The 21,319-nt window shown below is 39.1% G+C and overlaps 1 protein-coding gene across 4 annotated transcripts in view; it reads left to right on the forward strand.

Annotated features, from left to right (window-relative positions):
- The window catches only part of PPP3CA (protein phosphatase 3 catalytic subunit alpha), a 395,516-nt gene that overhangs the window by 334,575 nt on the left and 39,622 nt on the right, over positions 1-21,319 (forward strand). For 2 of the 4 annotated variants that reach the window (XM_089680545.1, XM_089680547.1), the window contains exons 9-11: positions 8,609-8,734; positions 11,135-11,203; positions 20,023-20,049. In XM_089680545.1, coding sequence (XP_089536671.1) covers positions 8,609-8,734; positions 11,135-11,203; positions 20,023-20,049 — 222 coding nt within the window. The remainder of the gene's footprint in view (positions 1-8,608; positions 8,735-11,134; positions 11,204-20,022; positions 20,050-21,319) is intronic. The other 2 variants (XM_089680546.1, XM_089680548.1) reach the window with 1 other exon arrangement.

The following is a 21,319-nucleotide window of genomic DNA, read 5'->3' on the forward strand; positions in this document are numbered from 1 at the left end:
TGCTTCTACCAGTGTTTTTCAGATTTGGGTATTTTATAGCCGCAAATGCTGCAAAGACTTTCCCGCTGCACCTGCTGTTTCAACTCCTTTCTAGGAAATATTTAAATACTCATACAAGCTTTTTGCTTCCAACCCATCCCCATTAACATTGGTACCCATTTGTAAAGGATGTTTTATAAAAGTGGTTTACCCCACTGTTGAACTAGCAGTGTCCCACCTTCACAAAATGACTACTATACTGGTGGACAATGCACCTGTCTTTAAGGACTCAAACAGTAAGTGATTATAAGCACTTTCTAGAACTCTCTGTTCTCACCTGGGGGCCATGTCTTAACCACATGTTGGCTGTGACTTTACTATACCAAATCATGATTGACTGTTCACAATCCCTTGAATGTAATCCTACCACTTCTGTGAATGCTGTAGCTTTAAACTTCAGCTATTATGGTCTTTTGGAGACTTCCCAGCTTACTTCTGGCAAGGTTTCCTTTCAGTACACATGCATAGGGCAATTTAAAGGTCTGGACTGTTGACCCTGCATCCAAGAAGTATCTGATCCATGTGAAGTTTGAATTTACTCTTGAGATCTTTATCAAGAAAAGAGTACCCACTTCCTCAGCAGAAAAAGCATACGGAATAGACTACAAAAGATTCTCCTTCTTTATCTGTTTAAAAAAACGTATTTTTCGCTTCTGAGGCTCAGAGTCTGCCAAATCCTCAGACAAGCCATCCTTGGCATTTTCTAGAGTGGAAGGTATTTGTAAACCTTTGCAGATACTTGAACAGTTTGATTCTCAGACACTTGGGTATCTCTGACACAGACCCAGTGTCCAACCTTTCTATTTCACCACACAGATTAGTAGATCTCCTTTGGGCACACTCTGGTCTTCTGGATCAAGGTGTCATTGCCCCAGTTCCTGAGACAGAATAGTTATATGGATTTTAATTAAACCTGCTCACTGTTCCTAAACCCAAAGGGTCAGCCACCTAACTTGGATTTCAAAGCTTCAAATGTTTTCATGTGAGCTCAGAAACTTGGTATGGAATCCATTAGGTTTGTCATCACTCCCCTTTCACCAGGGAAACTGTGATTGTCAAGGATTTGTACTTACATTCCTCCATTTTTCCATCACATCAGTGTTACCTACAGTGCATCCAGAAAGTATTCACAGCGCTTACCTTTTCCACATTTTGTTATGTTACAGCCTTATTCCAAAATGGAATAAATTCATTTTTTTCCTCAACATTCTACAAACAATACCCCATAATGACAACCTACATAAGTATTGACAGCCTTTGCTCAATACTTTGTTGAAGCACCTTTAGCACCAATTACAGCCTCAAGTCATTTTGAGTATGATGCTACAAGCTTGACACACCTATTTTTGGGCAATTTCTTCCATTCTTCTTTGCAGTACCTCTCAAGCTCCATCAGGTTGGATGGGGAGCGTCAGTGCACAGCCATTTTCAGATCTCTCCAGAGATGTTCAATCGGGTTCAAGTCTGGGCTCTGGCTGGGCCACTCCAGGACATCCACATAGTTGGCCCGTTGCCACTCCTTTCTTATGTGAGCTGTGTGCTTAGGGCCGTTGTCCTGTTGAAATATGAACTGTCACCCAAGTCTAAGGTCCAGAGCGCTCTGGAACAGGTTTTCATCGAGTATGTCTCTGTACATTGCTGCATTCATCTTTCCTTCGATCCTGACTAGACTCCCAGTTCCTGCCACTGAAAAACATCCCCACAGCATGATGCTGCCACCACACCCTGCTTCACTGTAGGGATGGTATTGGCCAGGTGGTGAGTGGTGCCTGGTTTCCTCCAGACATGATGCTTAGCATTCAGGCCAAAGAGTTCAATCTTTGTTTCATCAGACCAGAGAGTTTTGTTTCTCATGGTCAGAGAGACCGTCAGGTGCCTTTTGGCAAACTCCAGGCGGGCTGCCATTTGCTTTTTACTGAGGAGTGGCTTCCGTCTGGCCAGTCTACCATACAGGCCTGATTGGTGGAGTGCTGCAGAAATGGTTGTTCTTCTGGAAGGTTCTCCTCTCTCCACAGAGAAACGCTGGAGCTCTTTCAGAGTGACCATTGGGTACTTGGTTACCTCCCTGGCTAAGGCCCTTCTCCCTCGATCGCTCATTTTACCCATGCAGCCCGCTCTAGGAAGATTCCTGGTGGTTCCAAAATGTATGGCCTTTCCTAATCATGTCCAATCAACTGAATTTCCCACAGGTGGACTCCAATCAATTTGTGGAAACATCTCAAGGATGATCAGTGGGAACAGGATGCACTAGAGCTCAATTTTGAGTGTCATGACAAAGGCAATACTTATGTACATGTGGTGTTTTTGTTTTTTTTGTTTTTTAATAAATTACAAAGATTTCAAAACAAACTTCTTTCACATTGTCATCATGGAGTATTGTTTATAGAATGCTGAGGAAAAAAAATGAATTTAATCCATTTTGGAATAAGGCTGTAACATAACAAAATGTGGCAAAAGTTAAGCGCTGTGAATACTTTCTGGATATTTTGCTGTGCAACCACTACACTATTAGTTTATAGGCCTTTCAGCCTTATGACTGCACTGTGTTCACCAAGGTGCTGTCCCCTACTGCGCTCTCATGACATCCCTATGAATGAATTGAATGAGTGTCTTGGGCTTGGTGGTCTCCTTCAAAGCAATCCCATTTGCCCATTTTCACTCTGGATCACTGCAGAACAACACTCTATTGTCTGGAACAAGTTAAACAATTTTCTTTGGCAGTCCAATTTCATGTGGCACCAAGGACCAGATAGTCCCTGGACTGGTGGCTCTGGAAGTCCTTCTTTCTGGAAGATCGTCATGGTCATGATGGATGCCAGCCTGTCTCGCTGGGCAGGAGTTCTAAACCCCCTGTTTGCGCAGGGGACTTGGTCGTCAAAGGAGTCTCATCTCTTCATCCTACAATTTTGTGTGATTTGGCTGTCTCTGCAGTGTTGGACCATTTTGCTGAAAGGTCATCCTATCTAGATTCAGTTGGACCATGCCACAGAGGTCGTGTACATTAACCGGGAAGAGCTAGATGTCTTATTGTTGCAAGAGAAGTTTATCAAATCCTGTTCTGGACATAATTTCACATTCCTGCTTTGTCTGCCCTGTGCATTGTATTGTTATTGTACTGTCTTATGTATTGTCTCCCATTGTAATGTACAGTGCTGAGCGAACTATTGGCGCTTTATAAATACTGTATTATAATAATAATAATCCCAAGTGTGGACAATTGGCAAGCAGTCTTCTTGAAGCAACAGCACTTGTACCTGGTTTTCTAGGACCTATGTACCAGATGGGGGATGCTGGATTTGGAACTCCTGGCCTCCAAATTCAACAACAATTCGAATAGGTTTGTTTCCAGGTACAGAGATCCTCTAGGGGAAGCAGTAGATTTACTGTGCTTCCTCCTTCCTTGTCTACTTAACAGGATGAAGTTGGAGAGCATATGATCTTCATTGCTATGAAGTGGTCCAGGCAGATATAATAAGCCAGCCCGGTAAGACCTAAGACTCTGGACGGACATGAACTCTTCCAGATCACCGGGAACTTTTGTTTTTCTTCCTGCAAGGCCTATCATTGAATGTTAAAGTCATACTTCACTTGGTGTGTTTCCATAGGACAAACCCTCCCCTGTCTAGACTAGCAATTGGCTCCCAGTGCTATCATGGGCCAGTTTTTGCCCTTTTTATCTTGTTTCAGAGATCATTGGCCTCTCCCTCCTTAATTAACAGTCCATATAACATTAAATATTTCATGTTCCGCTGTAAATTCATATAATGCACTTGTGGTTCATATTTTCCAACTTATGCATTTGTAAAAAAAAATGTTCCTACAAAAATATTAGTATGGATTGGTAGTATAAAAGTGATTGCTGAAATTAATGAACATTGGAAAGTCAAGAATATGGAAATATCATGCCCAAAACAACACAATTGGTCCTTAAGTTTATGAAGACTGTGTCTTGGAAGTCCCCTGTGTATTTTGGATCCCAGCTATTTAAACAGTCTAGAAAATAAACACAGTAAACTAACTTACTAACTGCCTCAGGAGTAGCAGACCTGGGCCCCTATAATATGCAAGTCTTAGAGAGGAACTTAACTTCTCTCGTACATTTTGTTTTCTTTTCATGTTACCTTGTGTGCTGGGTTGCCCTCAGAAAAACATCCTGTGCCAAGTCCCACGCTGTCATATTCCTTTTTGGCATCATCAGAAACCGGTGTCTATTCCTGGTTCAGGCAGCTGTGTTCAAGCTGATGCCTCCTGGTATATGTGATGTGCATATCCTTGGAGGCTTCAGGAGCAGAGGTGACATAGTTTTCGCCTAGGTGAGAGGTGAAGTGTAACAAAAAGAAAAAAACACAGCTTTTTAGATTGTGGAGGGTAGGGGGGATTGCAGCGATGAAATGTGTTCTGTATGAGTGAAAAGTATGCTTTAATTTCCAGTTAGGCTTTTGCCTGCTGGATTCCTTTCAATGGTGCATTAGGTAGGAGATGGTGGGTTGTAATTCAGCTATTGACTATGTTAGAGTGGCATATTAGAGCGCCCTGGCTAGAAAACCCCAGGGCTCCTAGTCTTCTTAGGCTTGCTTCTAAATCATGTAAGTAGTTCACCATTTTTATTTTCTTAACAGATTTACTTAAAAATCAAAGAGCTCTGGTACTACAAGATGTAGGCTTTTAAACGATTTCCAAGATGCCCTTCATAAACTAACGGTTTAATTAACGGAGTAAGGAAAATTCCAAATTATGCCTGCATCAACACCTGCTGATGAAGTCTTGCACTGAAATATAACCATCCTCTGTTTAAGAAGTATTTCATTGCAATGACTGGGCTTCTTTTAATGCAGTAAACAGTAAATCAAAGATCCTAGTTGAATGAAGTAGAACACTCCATTATGCTACAGAAAGGAGACCACAGCTAATAGGAGCTTGGAAATCCCCTATAAAATAGATCCTTAAAAAAATAAAAGCTATATTTAACCCCAATATATTTTAACACTAAAATCAAGATCACCTGCTGCTTTTAGAGCCAAAGTAAATATGGCCAGTCGGGGTATTACAGTTTGTTTAAACTGTCATCTTATTAACTGTTGAATCAAGCAGAATGTTGAGAAACTAACATTCAATACAACAAACTGTAGCAACTTTCTGTTTCCTTTTCCTCGCACACTCTCTGCAACTTGCTTAATTCTTTATGCACAGGTTTTGCTACAGAAGATGACTTGATGATCATTTGCACAATGTGTTGATGCAACAATGATTTTACAGATAGTGATTAATGTTCAGAGTACTTGTTCAATATTTATCAAGGGATGTGTATCTGACTCCCGCTACACAGTTAGGTCCATGTATATTTGGAAACGGGCACAGTTTTAGATTTTTCAGGTATTTACCAAAACATATTCAAGCTGTAGTTATATAATGGATATGGGCTGAAAGTACACACTCTCAGGTTTAATTTTAGGGTATGTACATCCAAATTGGAGGAAAGGTTTGGGTTCTTAGCTCTTAAGAGTAGCCATCCCCCCTTTTTCAAGGGACCAAAAGTAATTGGACAATTGAATCAAAAGCTGTTTCATGGTCAGGTGTGGGCTACTCCTTCTTCGTTATTTCTTCTTCAATTAAGCAGGTAAAAGGTCTGGAATTGAATCTAAGTGTGGCATTTGGAATCTATTTCTGTGAACCTACATCATGCTGTCAAAGGAGCTGTCCATGCAAGTTAAACAGGCCATTGTAAGGCCTCAAAAATGAAACAAATCCATCAGAGAGATAGCAACAATATTAGGAGTGGCCAAATCAACAGTTTGGTACATTCTGAGGAAAGAAGAATGCACTGGTGAGCTCAGCAACATAAAAAAGCATGGATGTCCACGGAAGACAACAGTGGTGGATGATCGCAGGATCATTTCTATTAAAGAAAAACCCATTCACAACATCCAGACAAGTGAAGGACACTCTCCAGGAGGTGGGCGTATCATTGTCAAAGTCTACAATCAAGAGAAGACTTCACGAGAGCAAATACAGAAGGTTCACCACAGGGTGCAAACCTTTCATAAGCCTGAAGAATAGAAAAGCCAGATTAGACTTTGGCAAAAGCATCTAAAATTGCCAGACCAGTTCTGGTAAAGCATTCTTTGGATGGATGAAACTAAGATTGATCTGTATCAGAATGACGGGAAGAAAAAAAGTGTGGACAAGGCTTGGAACAGCTCATGATTCAAAGCACGCAATGTCATCTGTAAAACATGGTGGAGGCAGCGTGATGGCATGGGCATGCATGGCTTCCAGTGGCACTGGGTCATTGGTGTTTATTGATGATGTGACAGAAGCAGCTGGATGAATTATGCAGTGTTTAGAGATATACTGTCAGCCCAGATTCAGCCAAATGCAGCAAAGTTGATTGGACGGCTCTTCACAGTACAGATGGACAATGATCCAAAACACATTGAAAAAGCAACCCGGGAGCCTTTGAAGGAAAAGTGGAATATTCTACAATGGCCGAATCAATCACCTGATCTCAACCCAATTGAGCATGCATTTCACTTGCTGAAGACAAAACTAAAGGCAGAAAGACCCACAAACCAAGAACAACTGAAGACAGCTGCAGTTAGAGCCTGGCAAGGCATCAGAAAGGAGGAAATCCAGTCTCTGGTAATGTCCATGGGTTCCAGATTTTAGGCAGTCATTGCCAGTAAAGGATTCTCAACAAGATATTAAAAATGGACATTTTAGTTATGATTATATTCATTTGTCCAATTACATTTGAGCCCCTGAAAATGGAGGGACTGTGTATAAAAATAGTTTGTTTTTAAAATTTGTTCTTGATATTTATATTCAACCCCTTGAATTAAAGCTGAAAGTCTGCACTTCAAATTCATTTGGATTGTTTCATTTTAAATTTATTCTTGTGGCATACAGAACCAAAAGTATGACAATGGTGCCTGTGTCCAAATATATATGGACCTAACTGTATATGGGGATACAGATCTATCTGTATATAATCGTTTCAAAAACAAATGTTGGAGGCGAACCTTTTCATAATACTGTATGTAGGGAATAATGCAATAAAAGCTAATATAGTCATCCTCTCAAGTTATTAAAACATTATAGGTCAAATGGGACTAAATATATTAGCTTGCTAAGACTTAACACAATGTACACCATTGCTGACACAGTATGAGTATTTATTATCATTCAGCATTGCTGTTTTCTGTTGTTTTAACGTGTGTGTTTTTTGCACTCTGGAATAAAAAAAATGTCCTCATATAATCAGGGGCTCTTATTTTTAATGTATACCATCATCAGTTGATAACATTGCAGGTTATGTATCTATATGAGTTCCAATAGTAACCATTTGAATAGCTAGGATTTGCACCGGATACATACAATTTTTCTATATGAAGGTTCTTCAGGTACATATAGCTGAAACTGGAACACAATAAATGGTTCTCAGCATGGCTTCTTGTGGTTTTATATAGTTGACTGATATACACTGATCTGCCATACCATTATGAACACCTACTAAACCCATCGAGTCTTGGACTCCACTAGACTTCTGAAGGTATACTGTGGTATATGGCATGAAGTCATCCATAGCAGATCCTTTAAGGCCTGTAAGTTGCGAGGTGGGGCCTCGATAGATCATACTTGTTTCTCCAGCACATCCCAGAGTGATTGATTGAATTTGGAATCCAAATCAACACCTCAAACTTTTTGTCTTGTTCCTCAAACCATTCTTGAATTCATCAGACCAGGCTACATTCTTCCATTGCTTTGTGGTCCATTTCTGATACTTGTGTGCCTATTGTAGGTGCATTTGGCTGTGGATACTGGTTAGCATGACCAGCCTGCAGCTATGCAGCCCCATATGCAACCAACTGGAGTGCACTGTGTGTTCTGACACCTTTCTATTAGAACCAGCATTAACATTTTCAGCAATTTGAGCTACAGTACCTCTTCTGTTGGATCAGAGTGCACAGGCCAGCCTTAATTCCCCACATGCATCATTGAGCCATGGCTGCCCATGACCCTTTCACTGGTTCACCAGTTTTCCTTCTTTGGACCACTTTTGGTTGACCACTGCAGACCAGGACCATCCCACCATAGCTGCAGTTTTAGAGTTGCTCTGACCCAGTCATCTAGTCATTACAATTTGGTCCTTGTCAAAGTCCGTCATATCCTTATGCTTCACCATTTTTTCTGCTCTCAACACATAAACTTCAGGGACAACATGTTCACTTGCTGCCTAATATATCTCACCCACTTTCAGATGCCATTGTAACATAATAATCAATGTTATCCACTTTACTTGTTGTCATAATGTTATGGCTGACCGGTGTATATTTACCATATTAATTTTTTGTATATTAGTAGTTGTTTTGGGGGCTGTGTGGGTTTGGTGTGGGAACTGCATGAATTACTAAGCTGCCTGTTTAATTCTCAATTTTTCTCCTTAATCATGGTTATTTTAAATGAGTAATCAATACTGTGCAAGGTTATAATATTGCAATGTTTGCATTCTACCCTATTAATACTTGTCATATATAACAAAAGTATGCCTCTTTGTGTTCTTTGTTTTTAGCTGCAGTATTGAAGTATGAAAACAATGTCATGAACATAAGGCAGTTTAATTGTTCTCCTCATCCATACTGGCTTCCAAATTTCATGGATGTCTTTACCTGGTCCTTACCTTTTGTTGGAGAGAAAGGTATGAAATGGCCTGTTCCTTGATGTTCTCTTTCACAGTTAGACAGTCGCCTTATTTAGGAGTCAATTATGCTTAAATAAGTTTCAGCCTTTAATAAATGACTATAAGTAATAAAATACTTCTTAAAAGATGATGAAACTTTTTTTTATTTGTTTGAAATGTTTTTTTTTTGTCATGGCAAAGATTGATTTGGGCATTTATGCCCACAGAGCAGGAAAATCAGTGCAATTTTTATGCACATTTTTACCATTGTTTAACCCCTTGTCTACCAATGTACACTTGTAATCTGCATGGTAAAGCAGGCTCAAGACTGCTACAGCCATGATCTTGTTATCGACCTTGACAGCTGGCAAAGGGCTTTCAGATACAAGTGATCCAGTCCCTTTTATGGGTCTCTAAAAGTGTGCCACCCCACTCAAGGTTGTTTCTGGGCTCTTTTGTTCCTCCAGGCAGCCTGGGCCCTTTAGAAATGGCTCATACAGTTAGAACAGTAGGTGTCTGGGGCAGCTGTCATTCCTGTGACAAAAAGAACCTGTCACGTGCCCAATGTTATCACAGAGGGGACTTATTGGCCCCTTTGGGATAGTAATAAAGGTAAAATATAGAATTTTTAAAAGTGTAAAAAAACAAAAGATACATTTATATAAAATAAATACAAATGAAGAAAAATTTAAGTCACCCCCATACACACCACAGTTCAAATGTGCAGCATAGGGCGAGCACATTCTAGGGCCATAATTCTAGCCACAGCTAACTCCAAATTGATAACCTGGAAAGGCTTTCAAAACATTGCAAATGACTCATTTTGGGCACTAAAGTTTTTTATGATTTCCCACGCGTACACAATTTTTAAGGCTTGACATGCTCAATATCTATTTACTCAACGTAACCCCATCTTTTTACCTTACCAAAAATTGGCTATAATAAGTTGTTTGCACAAACATTCACTGTGCTGTATTTTTTCTTAAAATTTGCATTTGTTTTCACAAAAAAAAAAATATGCATTTGATAAATAGCTGAGCAAATATCGTACAAAATGTTTAACATGTTTTTGCGAAAAAATTTAAAAATGCTCCGGTAGAAAAGTAAAAAATGACAATCTGTACGTGTATCAGCTAGTCTTTTCAGTTTGTAGAAAAACGTGTATAATATCATAAAAGTGGCATAATAGTTTTTTTTTTTTTCTGCCATCTCCTATATTTTATCTGTTCTTTTCCTGTTTACAGCTGAAAATTATGTGCCAAGTTTGATATGTAACAATAATAAAAGGAAGAATGGTTAATGATAACAAAAACTATAGTACAGGGGTGGACTGACAACTCATGGGGCCCCCGGGCAATAGGGGATCATGGGGCCCCTGTGTCCTTGCCCAAACTCAAAAAAGCCTATGAAAAAGGTACCAGGGGCATCTCATGGGGCCCCCCACTGACCCCGGGCCCTCGGGCAGTGGCGGAGTTTCCAAATGGTCAGTCCGCCCCTGATATAGTAGCAACTATGACCTTAAAGTGTTACTAAACCCAGAACCCTGAATTCACTATCTCTGGTCTCCCACAGTACGCAGAACATGGAAATGCAATTATTTTAGTAAATTATAAACTGCTAAGTACCTTTTTTTCATCAGCAGTATATATCAGTTTTGTGACTTCTATCAGTGTGCAGCCAAGCACAGGTAAAAGCTTGTAGGAGGAGTTTTCATTCTCCTCTGACTGTCCTATGGGGCTGCATAACCCCTGACCATCTGTCTGGACAGTGCTAATTGGCCCTGTGCTGATCACATGCATTGTCCCAAAGAAAAAAAAAACACTAACAATACACACTAAACTGAGCTTCTGCGGAGTGACTCCTATGGCTCTGTAGTACCAGCAGATGGAGTGGGAATGTGGAAGAAGGGGAGGATCAGAAAAGACAGGGTCAAACAGCCATTTTACAGATCGCAGAAGATGAATACCTTAGGTTCTACAGTTAGTATAACAAGCATGCTTTACTGCATATAAGACTGATTTTACTGTTGTAGGTTTAGTAACACTTTTAAGTGCAATGTTAAAGTACACCTGTCAGTTTTGTATTGCTCTAAACTAGCTGTGAAAATCCTTTTCCTATTGGCCACCTATTATAATGATGGAAACATGTGGATGGTCCAGTCTTTTGACATTGCTGGGAAGTGTTGGAATTTGCATATTCAGAGATTTGGGACACTCTTAAGATGTTTGCTTGGTGATTGTATTATATTTCTGCAGCCAGTGCAGAACTGGGAGGTGTACTTTGAAATCTATTTCTAGTTGGAAACATTTCTGTTTGTAGATATAAATAAACAAAAAGTCTAAGGATAGTAAATGTAGTATTTGCACAGTAGCAATATACGTATATATATATATACATGAGTTTTTGTTTTGTTTATAGTGACAGAAATGCTGGTAAATGTTCTCAGCATCTGCTCTGATGATGAGCTGGTATCAGATGAAGATGATGGTAAGAATATAAAGACTTTGGAAGCCTGCTTACGCTTCATAATATGTATTAATATTATCTGTTTGTATTCCAATATATTTTTTTTTCTCCTGGAATGCTTTGTATGAGGAGTTCATGTGGAAAAGAAAACATAATTGCTTAACTCACTTGCTTTGGTGTAATGCATGACTTTATGAATGAATGCAGTTGAAGCAGTATTATCATTTAAGAGCTAGATTGTGATCATTTAACACTTTCAGATTTGAATACTTGGTTGAGCATAGTTAAGATCCTACTAATCAATGTGAATTATTATTTGCAACAAAATATTATATTTATGAACAAACTACCATATATGTTTTACCTTGCCTATATCCCTGTCAAAGCTATAGTAATCCAAGATTACTGCAGGTTGCTAAGGGTGCGTAGGGTATTTTTGTACTATAATTTGTCTATAAATGGTCTTTCTATACCAGTGTCCTAGAATTTCCCATGACTTGAAACTACTACAGAAAAACTTTACTGATTTGCGTCATATCAGAAGCTGCAAACATGCAAAATTTTCATATGAGGGGACTTGTCAATTCTAAAAGGGTCAGGATTAATTTTTATCCCAAAAATGTTATACCTATGCACTATATATATACTCTGCTAGCTATGTCAAATACAGGTAACTATGATAGCTTGTCTACAATCAGGCAAAGGGATTTGTGCAAAGAGTTCACAAATGTAATCTTAACATATATGGGAGAATATATAGTCTAGCCTAGATATGGGAAGGCCGGAAAAACCCTGAAAAAATAGGGGAAAAAAATTATTTTCTGCTCAGAGCAAAGCTTCAATTTGCAGAGTAACAAAATGACTTTCAATTTGTAAAATTACTGCACACTGATTTTTTTTTAATTAGGGGAAAAAAAAGTTTTTTTTCCCATGGCTTCAAAATTTCTGGAAATTTTATATCTCTAGTCTAGCCTAGACTTACAAGCCTCCTAAGATTTTTATACACTTGTCATCTAATGGGAGGTATTTAGCGGAGCAAGTCATAATTTGGGTTCAACTGATTGACTGCCTAGTGCGCAAATTGCAATGCACAAAATAGATTCTATTTTACAGGTGAGTGAAAAATATAAAAATGTTGCAGGTTTTGACCTGCGTCTTTCGGTAAACCTTTATCATGGCTGTAATCCTACTTTTCAGTTTGGCCAGTATCCTAAGGCCTCACGCACACTGAATATTTTTGCTAACTCTCCTAGACACCTTTCCTCTTGGCAATGTTGTTGCCAGAAGAACCGTTTGGTGCTTCTATACATGTGTAACATGTTTAGGCATGTCAAGCACTTGCAAGTTAATTCATTTAATTGTCCAGAATAATAATCTATTCTGGCCATAATGAATTAATGTTCAAGCTCTAAACATGCATAGCGTTAACATGCATTTAATCACACGTCTAGACACGTTTACAAATGTCAAGCCTTTTTTTCTGCAAAAACTCTGCTGCTCCTGGACCCACTGGCAGTGGGGTTTTTTCTGCCTCTAAACACCTATATGTGCATGGACAACATCCAGGTGCATTTGGAGACAGAAAAAAATCCACCAGACGCCGCTATAAGAACTGTCAAAAATGTCCAGTGTGCATGGGGCCTAAGGCTTCAAGGCTTTATGTTCCCTCACACTCCCAATGTATGCTGGTGCATCTTTTTGAGAGCATCACAGAGAAGAAAGGTCTTTCAGTGATAAAACTATTAGTTAAATGCATGCATAAGGCTTTATATATACTCACTGGCCACTTTATTAGGTACACCTGTTCAATTTCTTGGTAACACAAATTGCTAATCAGCCAATCACATGGCAGCAACTCAATTCATTTAGGCATCTAGACGTGGTGAAGATGACTTGCTGAAGTTCAAACCGAGCATCAGAATGGGGAAGAAAGGGGATTTAAGTGAAGTTGAACATGGCATGGTTGTTAGTGCCAGATGGGCTGGTCTGAGTGTTTCAAAAACTGCTGATCTACTGGGATTTTCATGCACAACCATCTCTAGGGTTTACAGAGAATGGTCCGAAAAAAAAAATATATATCCAGTGAGGGTCAGTTGTGTGGATGAAAATGCCTGTTCATGTCAGAGGAAAATGGGAAGACTGGTTCAGGATGATAGAAAGGCAAGAGTAACTTAAGTAACCACTCGTTACAACCAAGGTGTGCAGAATACCATCTCTGAATGCACAACATGTCAAACCTTGAAGTTGATGAACGGAGGCTACAATTCATACAGGCTCACCAAAATAGGACAATAGATGATTGACAAATGTTTCCTGGTCTGATGAATCTTGATTTCAGCTGCAACATTCAGATGGAAGGGTCAGAATTTGGCATGAACAACATGAAAGCATGGATCAATTATGCCTTGTATCAACTGTTGATGGATGTACAGCAGACAAATCTGCAGCAACTGCGTGATACTATAATGTCAATATGGACCACAATATCTGAGGAACGTTTCCAACACATTGTTGAATCTATGCAATGAAGAATTGAGACAGTTCTTAAGTCAAAAGTGGGTCCAACCCAGTACTAGCAAGGTGTACCTAATAAAGTGACCGGTTAGTGTATGTTGACGTGTACTGTACCTAGTCTTTTTTTATGTTCTGTCCTGAAATGAAAATAAAAAAATGCATTTCAACCCAGTCTAATATAAATTTCTCATATGATTATTTCATATTTACGGCTTCCTGCCATCATGTGGTGCTCTATGCAGGTTTTAGGCCTTCTAAAGGTCCTTATTTAACCTCCCTGGCGGTATTCCTGAGTGTAGCTCGGGGTAAAGTTTCAGCACCACAAGCAGTAACCCCGCGCTACACTCGGGAATACCATGCAGCGCTGCTCCGGGATCTCTTCCTCACTTACCTTGTCCTGTGCTCCCGTGATGTCCCTCCTGCAATGTCCTCCGGCGGATGCTGACATCTCTCTTCCGGGTTCCGTCCCCTGCGACCTCAGGACGTACGGGTGGCCGGAACCGGCGGGAAATTTGAAAGTTGTACAAGTGACATTCACTAAATTCACTAAAATTACATAATAAAACATTACTATATCAAAGCATTTCACATACATTTTGTCCATAGTGCTTTGTCCTGTGCCCTGCCTACATTTTCAATGTTCTTTTTGCCTGAAAACTGAGAAAAGTCCATGGCGTCCAAAAAGCGTCCCTTTAGGTCAAAAGCGGGTTTAGATCCGCTAGAGAACAGCGATAGTAAATCAGAACTACTTGCAGAATTTAGTGATAATGATTCGTGGGGAAATTTGTCATCAGACACTGAAAACGATTTTGCGACTTTGCTCAGTGATGTGCGAACCTGGCGCTATATTTCAAATTTCAGTGTTTTTGGTTTGATTATATTATTTAATTAAATTTATTATTATTTTATTTTTTATGATTATTTATTATATTGTAATTTATGTTTTCGTGTTTCAAATTTTAACATACCCAGGATGTTTACTAGACTCTTGTTCGGACAGATTTCAGTGAGTTATTCCTAAGAATTACAGGCCTATAATTAAAAAAATACATATTTCCATGCAAAAAAATGTACCGCTTTGAGCACAGAAATATGGACATAATCAGACCGCTATTGCTACTATGGAGTAAGATTGACACCTGAGTCATAGCCATCCCTGGTTGATGTCTTCTTAATGTTTAGTGTGCAACAGCTGCCACAGTTATAAACACAGAGTTTTAGGAAGCTCCCTGTCAGGGACTGTTAACACTATTTGTATTGAACTGCCTTGCCCAATGCAGGCCTAATGCAGTCCCAGTGTACAGAAAAGGCAATAGAGCTTATGGGCTGTGGTGAATACAGATGTATGACATTTCAATTAAGTTGGAAAAAAGAAAAAATTGAACAGTGCCATTTACAGTGCATCAGCACTGCTCCCTTCACAGAGCCACACCAGTGACTGCGGTATAACGCAACCACTGGCATGATTTATCCCTAATAAATCTTTTGTAAATAAATATTTTATAGAGATCATTTAAAATAAAGTGTAAAACATAAGTATATACATTTGTTATTTAAAAATAAATCAATCAAAACCCAATTGATTTCCTTATACATTACCTTGTGTTGTTAGGAAAAGTTGCAGCAGTTAAAGAAAGATTGTGATAAAAGCATTTAAAAATAAATCTGTCAATTATACTGCAAATTAAAAGTTATGGCATATGCCCAGCCAAAATGTTTTTTCTAGTGTTCCATAGAGTGGGTCAAGGTTTTACTGCTATGCAAGATTCTGTTTGAGATATTCCAACAGCACCACAGGCAGAAATAAAAAAAGATTTTTTTTTCATAGTAGAGTAAGGGAAAGCTATAATTTTTATTCTTTCTGTGTCCATGTTGCAGATTTCCCCTCACAATGTTCTTGGCTTGAAATACGCTTTAATAACAACTCCACGTACAACAACAAAAAATACCCTTGCAGTCACCCTTGGCTTTGCAGACTCCATCTATCATCGCAGCCAGTCTGCTGTAGTCTCCTCTCTAAGCTGTTCTTGGGTGCGGTGAAACATAGTGTCACCATCACCCCTTCCGCTGTTCGGCATGGAATGCACCATGTTAGTATGTGCATATGTGGGGGAGGGGTAATAAGTGGAATGTACTATGTTAGTATATGGAGGGGGGATTGATAGATGGCATGTACTATGTTAGTATATGGAGGGGGGGTTGATGGATAGCATGCACCATGTCAGTATGTTGGGGGGGGGGGGTTGATGAAATATACAATGCCAGTATGTGGGGGATAAATGGATTTTACCATATTAGTATGTGGAGGAGATGGATAGAATGTACCATGTCAGTATTGGGGGAGGGGACAGTGGTTGATGGATTGTTCTATGTCACTATATGGGGGGGTGATTGATGGAATGTACCATGTTAGTATGTAGGGGTGCAGTAGAGGAGGTTTAGAATGCACCATGCCTCAGTGATGTTAGAGGGGGTTTGGGCAGGGGATGGATGTCTCCCCTTGGTGGTAGCAGAGGAAGTACACAGCACACACACTCACCTGCTGTCTCTCTCTCCCTCCTGGCCCTGCTTCGTGGGCACTGCCAACTTTCCAGCTCCCCTATAAGGATGAATGGGGTTGGACTACGGAAACATGGTGCCTTATCCCAGCCAGGGATCCTGGCCTTCCTTGGGCCAGAGAGGAGACCAGAGAGGTGTCACACCTCTGGCAGGTGTCACCCGGGTGCGGTCTGCACCCCCATACCGATGCCACTGGCTCTCAGCCATGGTTGCATGCTTGCTCCCACCACATACAATACAGGCTTAATACTCTTGCATTGTTTGTAATGATGTCAAAGGACCCTTCATACACCAGAGCTTTGGAGAGAAGAGGAAAGCGCCAGTGTGGGAAGTAATTTATGCAGACCCTTCTTGTGAGTAATTCAGCCTCTCTCTGTACCCCCTAGTCTTCAAGATCATTTAACCCTTACAGTGTGGGGAGCCCCAATACATGGGATTTTTTTTTGTTTTGTGCCTGGAGTTGGACTATAATAAACACTTTAGATTTTTATAAGTAACTCAGTGGAAATAAAGCTGCAGTTGATAGCTAGTTTAATAGATATCTGGTTTTCTGTTATGTTCCACTGTTTGCAAAGAGAAATTTCTTCTAAATATAATGTTATATCTATCTATATATCATAAGTGCTAGTGAATAAAATTGCTGTTTCTGACCGTCTACTTACAGAGACATAGAAATTAGTATTTGTATTTTGTACATGCATAGAACATTTACAGGTACAAAATACAAATAAAACTAAACAGTGGCTTTGTTTTGTAGTTTTGAGTTAACAACAGCACAGAGACTGCAAGTGTGAAGGCCCACTTGTCCACTCCTTTCTGCCACCTCTGCCATTCACAGAACGTGTACAATTATTGTCCCTCAATGCAACACACTGTGCATGGAGGAGTAGCAGGAAAATGGCTGGATCTCCCCTACCCATTCACAGAACATGCTACATCATGGGCATAAGTTCTTCACACTTGAAGTTGCTGATTTTAACCCCTGCAGCACCAGAAGATTGCTGCTCTAGGAAGTATCCAGTGGCATAAAGGAAGTATTTTGACATGAAGCAGCTTTCTCCCCCAAAGAAGTAACTTCAGCTATAAAGTTCTTATATTACAATGCATAATGCAATATTTTGATTTCTTCTCTTACAGCATTGTCCTCATAATAACACTATGGAAAGGGTGCTTAGAGGGACACAATTTAAAAAAAGTATTCTCTAATTTTTTTATATATAAGGCACTTTGTAATTTGTATTTACACAAAAAAAAGTCAGGCTAATTCTTTTTTTTTCTTGATGGAAACATGTAAATATAGATCTTGTAAACAAAAAGCTCACTCAGTAGTACTGAAAAAAGAAGGATCCCCTGCGGTTAAGCTCAAGCCATTACATTCCATACTCCAATAGCATTCCAGTAATACCTGAACACCTTTTAGCAACTCTACTAGACATGTATTGTCAGCTTTTTGGTTGCAAACTTTGACATCCTATATTAATTTTGACAAGCTCATTGGCTTCAATTAGAACAACACACGTTGTCTATGAAGATCCCTAAAGCTCTGGTTTCCCATAGCTTGCAGAAGTCACAGTGAAAGCTTTCAAAGAGGAAAAAGGGTCCGTCTCTGAATTGCAAAGTGTTATCAAACACTGGAAAGAATGAAAGGTGGTTTTCTTAGTTCTTCTGAAATCTATCAAACATGACCATATCCAATAATATACCTCTTACAGTCACTACAGTACTAAGGAAATTAAACACCTTTCACTAATTTTGACATAGATCCTGACAATGTGTAGCTGGGTTAATAAAATGTTTAATTGATAGTTTTCCAAAAATTCGGAGGGCTTACCTAAAAAATCTGTTAAATTTATTTGCATTTAGAATGACGTTCACACTACATAGTTATTGGGAATTTTTTTTTCTATCATGTAAGAGCTAAGAAAATACCAGGTTCAAACATATGGAACTATATTTAAGCAGAGTTCCACTCAAAAGCGGAAGCTCTGCTTATTTGCCTCCTCCTGCTCCACTGCCATATTGACACCTTTTAGGGGGGAAGCGGATACCTGTTTTTGACAAATACCTGCTCCCACTTTCGCCTCTGTTCGCCGCAGAGAAGTGAGATGGAAGTCGGCCCCCTCCTCCCTCCCGCAGTCTCCTGGGAACTTTCACAGGTCCCAGAAGAATGCCGGACCAATTAGGAGGTGCAGCTCGACTCACGCATGCGCAGAGGACACCGGGCTGTAAAGCCGCAAGCTGTGCCCACAGTTAACATGCTGGCACCAAGGAGGGGAGAAGGGATGGTGCGGGCGAGAACATCACTGGACTCCGGGACAGGTATGTTTTTTGTAGCTGCTGATTTTAATAAACACAAAATGGCTTGAACTCTGCTTTAAATTATTGGGCAGATTTCTCCTGCCAAGATCTTGCATTAACAATAGATAAAGTAATAAACATAAATAAAGATATTTCAACATGTGTAGTAGGTTTTAGCTGTGGTTGGATACATTGTGTAGCAGCTTTTACAGTCTCAAGGATGCTGCAAAGACTGATAATTTCATCAGGTTCACAGTCTGCGCAGTACATCCTAACCTGCACTAAAGACACTACTTTTGCAGGATGTGTTCCCTTATTCAGGTATTAAAATTGTCTCTAAAGTATGTAAAGAAGATATTACTATATATATTGGATATTCCAGTGTTGTGAATATCCAGTGTCCCAAAAGAAATATTGTATTCTAATCTAGCCAGCATGCTACCATATATCTAATTTTCCATCAAATAGCAGTTTAAATATATGCGTATTTGGTAGATTGATTGGTTTTTTTAATAAAGCAATCAAATGCATTGATAAACTGCAAAGTGCAGTAAAACATTAGGATAGTTCAAAGATTTGATCACTGAAAGAGGAATTATAATTGGTTTCTATTAGCTGATACAAGTTGCACACGGCACCTGGCCTACTTTTAAAGGAGTCCCTTTTTAGTCCCTTTTTAATAGTTTTTATACTTCCTAGAGACTCTATTGATGAGATCCCTGAGCTTAAAATTCCTAGGTCAGGACACCTGCCATGGTCATCATAGGGGTTTCCCACTTTTCCTTTTGAGTTATTTATTTTTAACATATCATGCAGAATACAACAAGAGGAGTTGAAACACATGAAAAGAAATGGGAACATCCAAAAATTCCATGTGATAGAAAGACCTCTAAAAAAAACTAAGGTCTAATTCAGCCCAACAAGCTGAATTGACTAACTTTTTAATAAACTTCATTGTATTTAATGTTGCTTTGTTATGCCATAACATGGCTTTTTCATGTGGGATTTTGTAATAAATTTGCATCTGAGCTATACTCCCATTTTTATGAGGAAAAAATGGTTCTTAAGCATACACATTTGTAACTTAGTTTTAGGCGTATCTGCATAAGAATTGCTTGCTTGAGTGGATATTACAGTTTATTTTGCTGTGAGCCACATAATAGCATGCACCTGATATGGAATGGCACTCATTGAGACTGAAGACACATACTTATAGAGTGATATTTGCACCTTTTCACTTGTTAAGGATATCTAACTAATCGAGATTAAACCATTTTGCATCATCTAACCCACTTACTTTTTTGTGTGCTCTGTACTTTTTTTCTTTGTTTACCTAATACTTTGTTTTATTTTACAGACACTTTTTAGTCTTTTTTTTCTTTAGTAGATGTTTCACATTTTCCATTTTCTTTCTCATCCTTCCAATTTCATTTCTCATTATGTGTGTGCCACTGGATTTTCATAAGAAGATCACCTTATTTATGCACAGAAAAAAGGTATTACATGGTTTGGACTTGCAGAGATAAAAACTGTGTGGGTTACCCTTCCAGCTGCCGCTTTTCACTATACCCAAGGCATGCAAGGAGGTGTTTAGTACTTTGAGCTGTGCAACTTTGTCTAGCTCAGTTTAAAGCCCGATAGCCCAGTGTTGTGTAGAAAACTGCAAGCTGGTATACTTTTTATGTGTGTTAATTTGGTGTTACAATATTTGGTATGCCATTCAAATTAGTCCCTGTTCATTAGAACTTAGGTAAAATGTCCCTAATTTAGTCAGGACACATACAGTTGCCAATTTTGGCAAGTTCTTTCAAGTGTACCTATGCCCAGTTCTTGCACACTAAAGTATTTGCATATTCTGAGCAAGCAGTAAAACACCCTTACTCCATTCATCTCTATCTATCTATCTATCTATCTATCTATCTATCTATCTATCATCATCATTGTGGAGAAATTCATTTTAACGTATTACAATGAAGGCATTTAAAAGTTAGCTTTTTTCTATGGAGACCAAATATTGTAAATATTTCCAATAATATGGCACTATTGGAAATAATGAAAATGCAAAGCAGCTGTTTATAAGCTGTTAGAAACCAACTGAAGTCTCTTTTCATCTGTTGTAATCTTATGAGGATATATGAGAAACCTTAACTTCACAATAAAATCAACTAGATAGGTTAGCGGTGTCTTGTTTTAAATCACTTCAGCTATTTTTTAAGAATATATAAATTGTTTAGTGCCCATTGTCTGGACACAGGTGCACTTTAACTGAAAGGTTTTACATTGTGGGTGCCTTCATGAAATGAATACAATAGCATACATACACTATACATAGACATGCACTATACTAAACATATACACTACTATAAGGTTTTAGGCACTAGTGCTATCTATCTGTTGGATACACTACATGTACACTACGTGGAGCCACTGGTTTGAGCAAGGCGATGTGATGTGCTGTGTTTAGCACATGACATTGTTCACCTCTTTTTGTTTCAACTTTTATAAAAGGTCAGAATGACATTTTATATATATGTTTATAAACTGCATCTCGTTGCAGTGTGGTATAGGGAGCTGTAACTCACTGAGGTAAAAAAAAAATATAGTGCGTGCATGTCCTACATTTTTGCCCTTTCCATTCATTGGGCAAGGCTACCCAGAACAGACCAAACACACCTGGTGTGAATGGCCCCTAAAAGTAACTTGAGTAAATAGCAATTGTTTACCCATTTCAACCCCCTGATTCTAATAACTATCAGCACAGAGCGG

The sequence above is a fragment of the Staurois parvus genome, unplaced genomic scaffold (genome assembly GCF_062004578.1).
Source record: "Staurois parvus isolate SC_StPar_1 unplaced genomic scaffold, SC_StPar_1.0 ptg000244l, whole genome shotgun sequence".
Classification (NCBI taxonomy): domain Eukaryota; kingdom Metazoa; phylum Chordata; class Amphibia; order Anura; family Ranidae; genus Staurois; species Staurois parvus.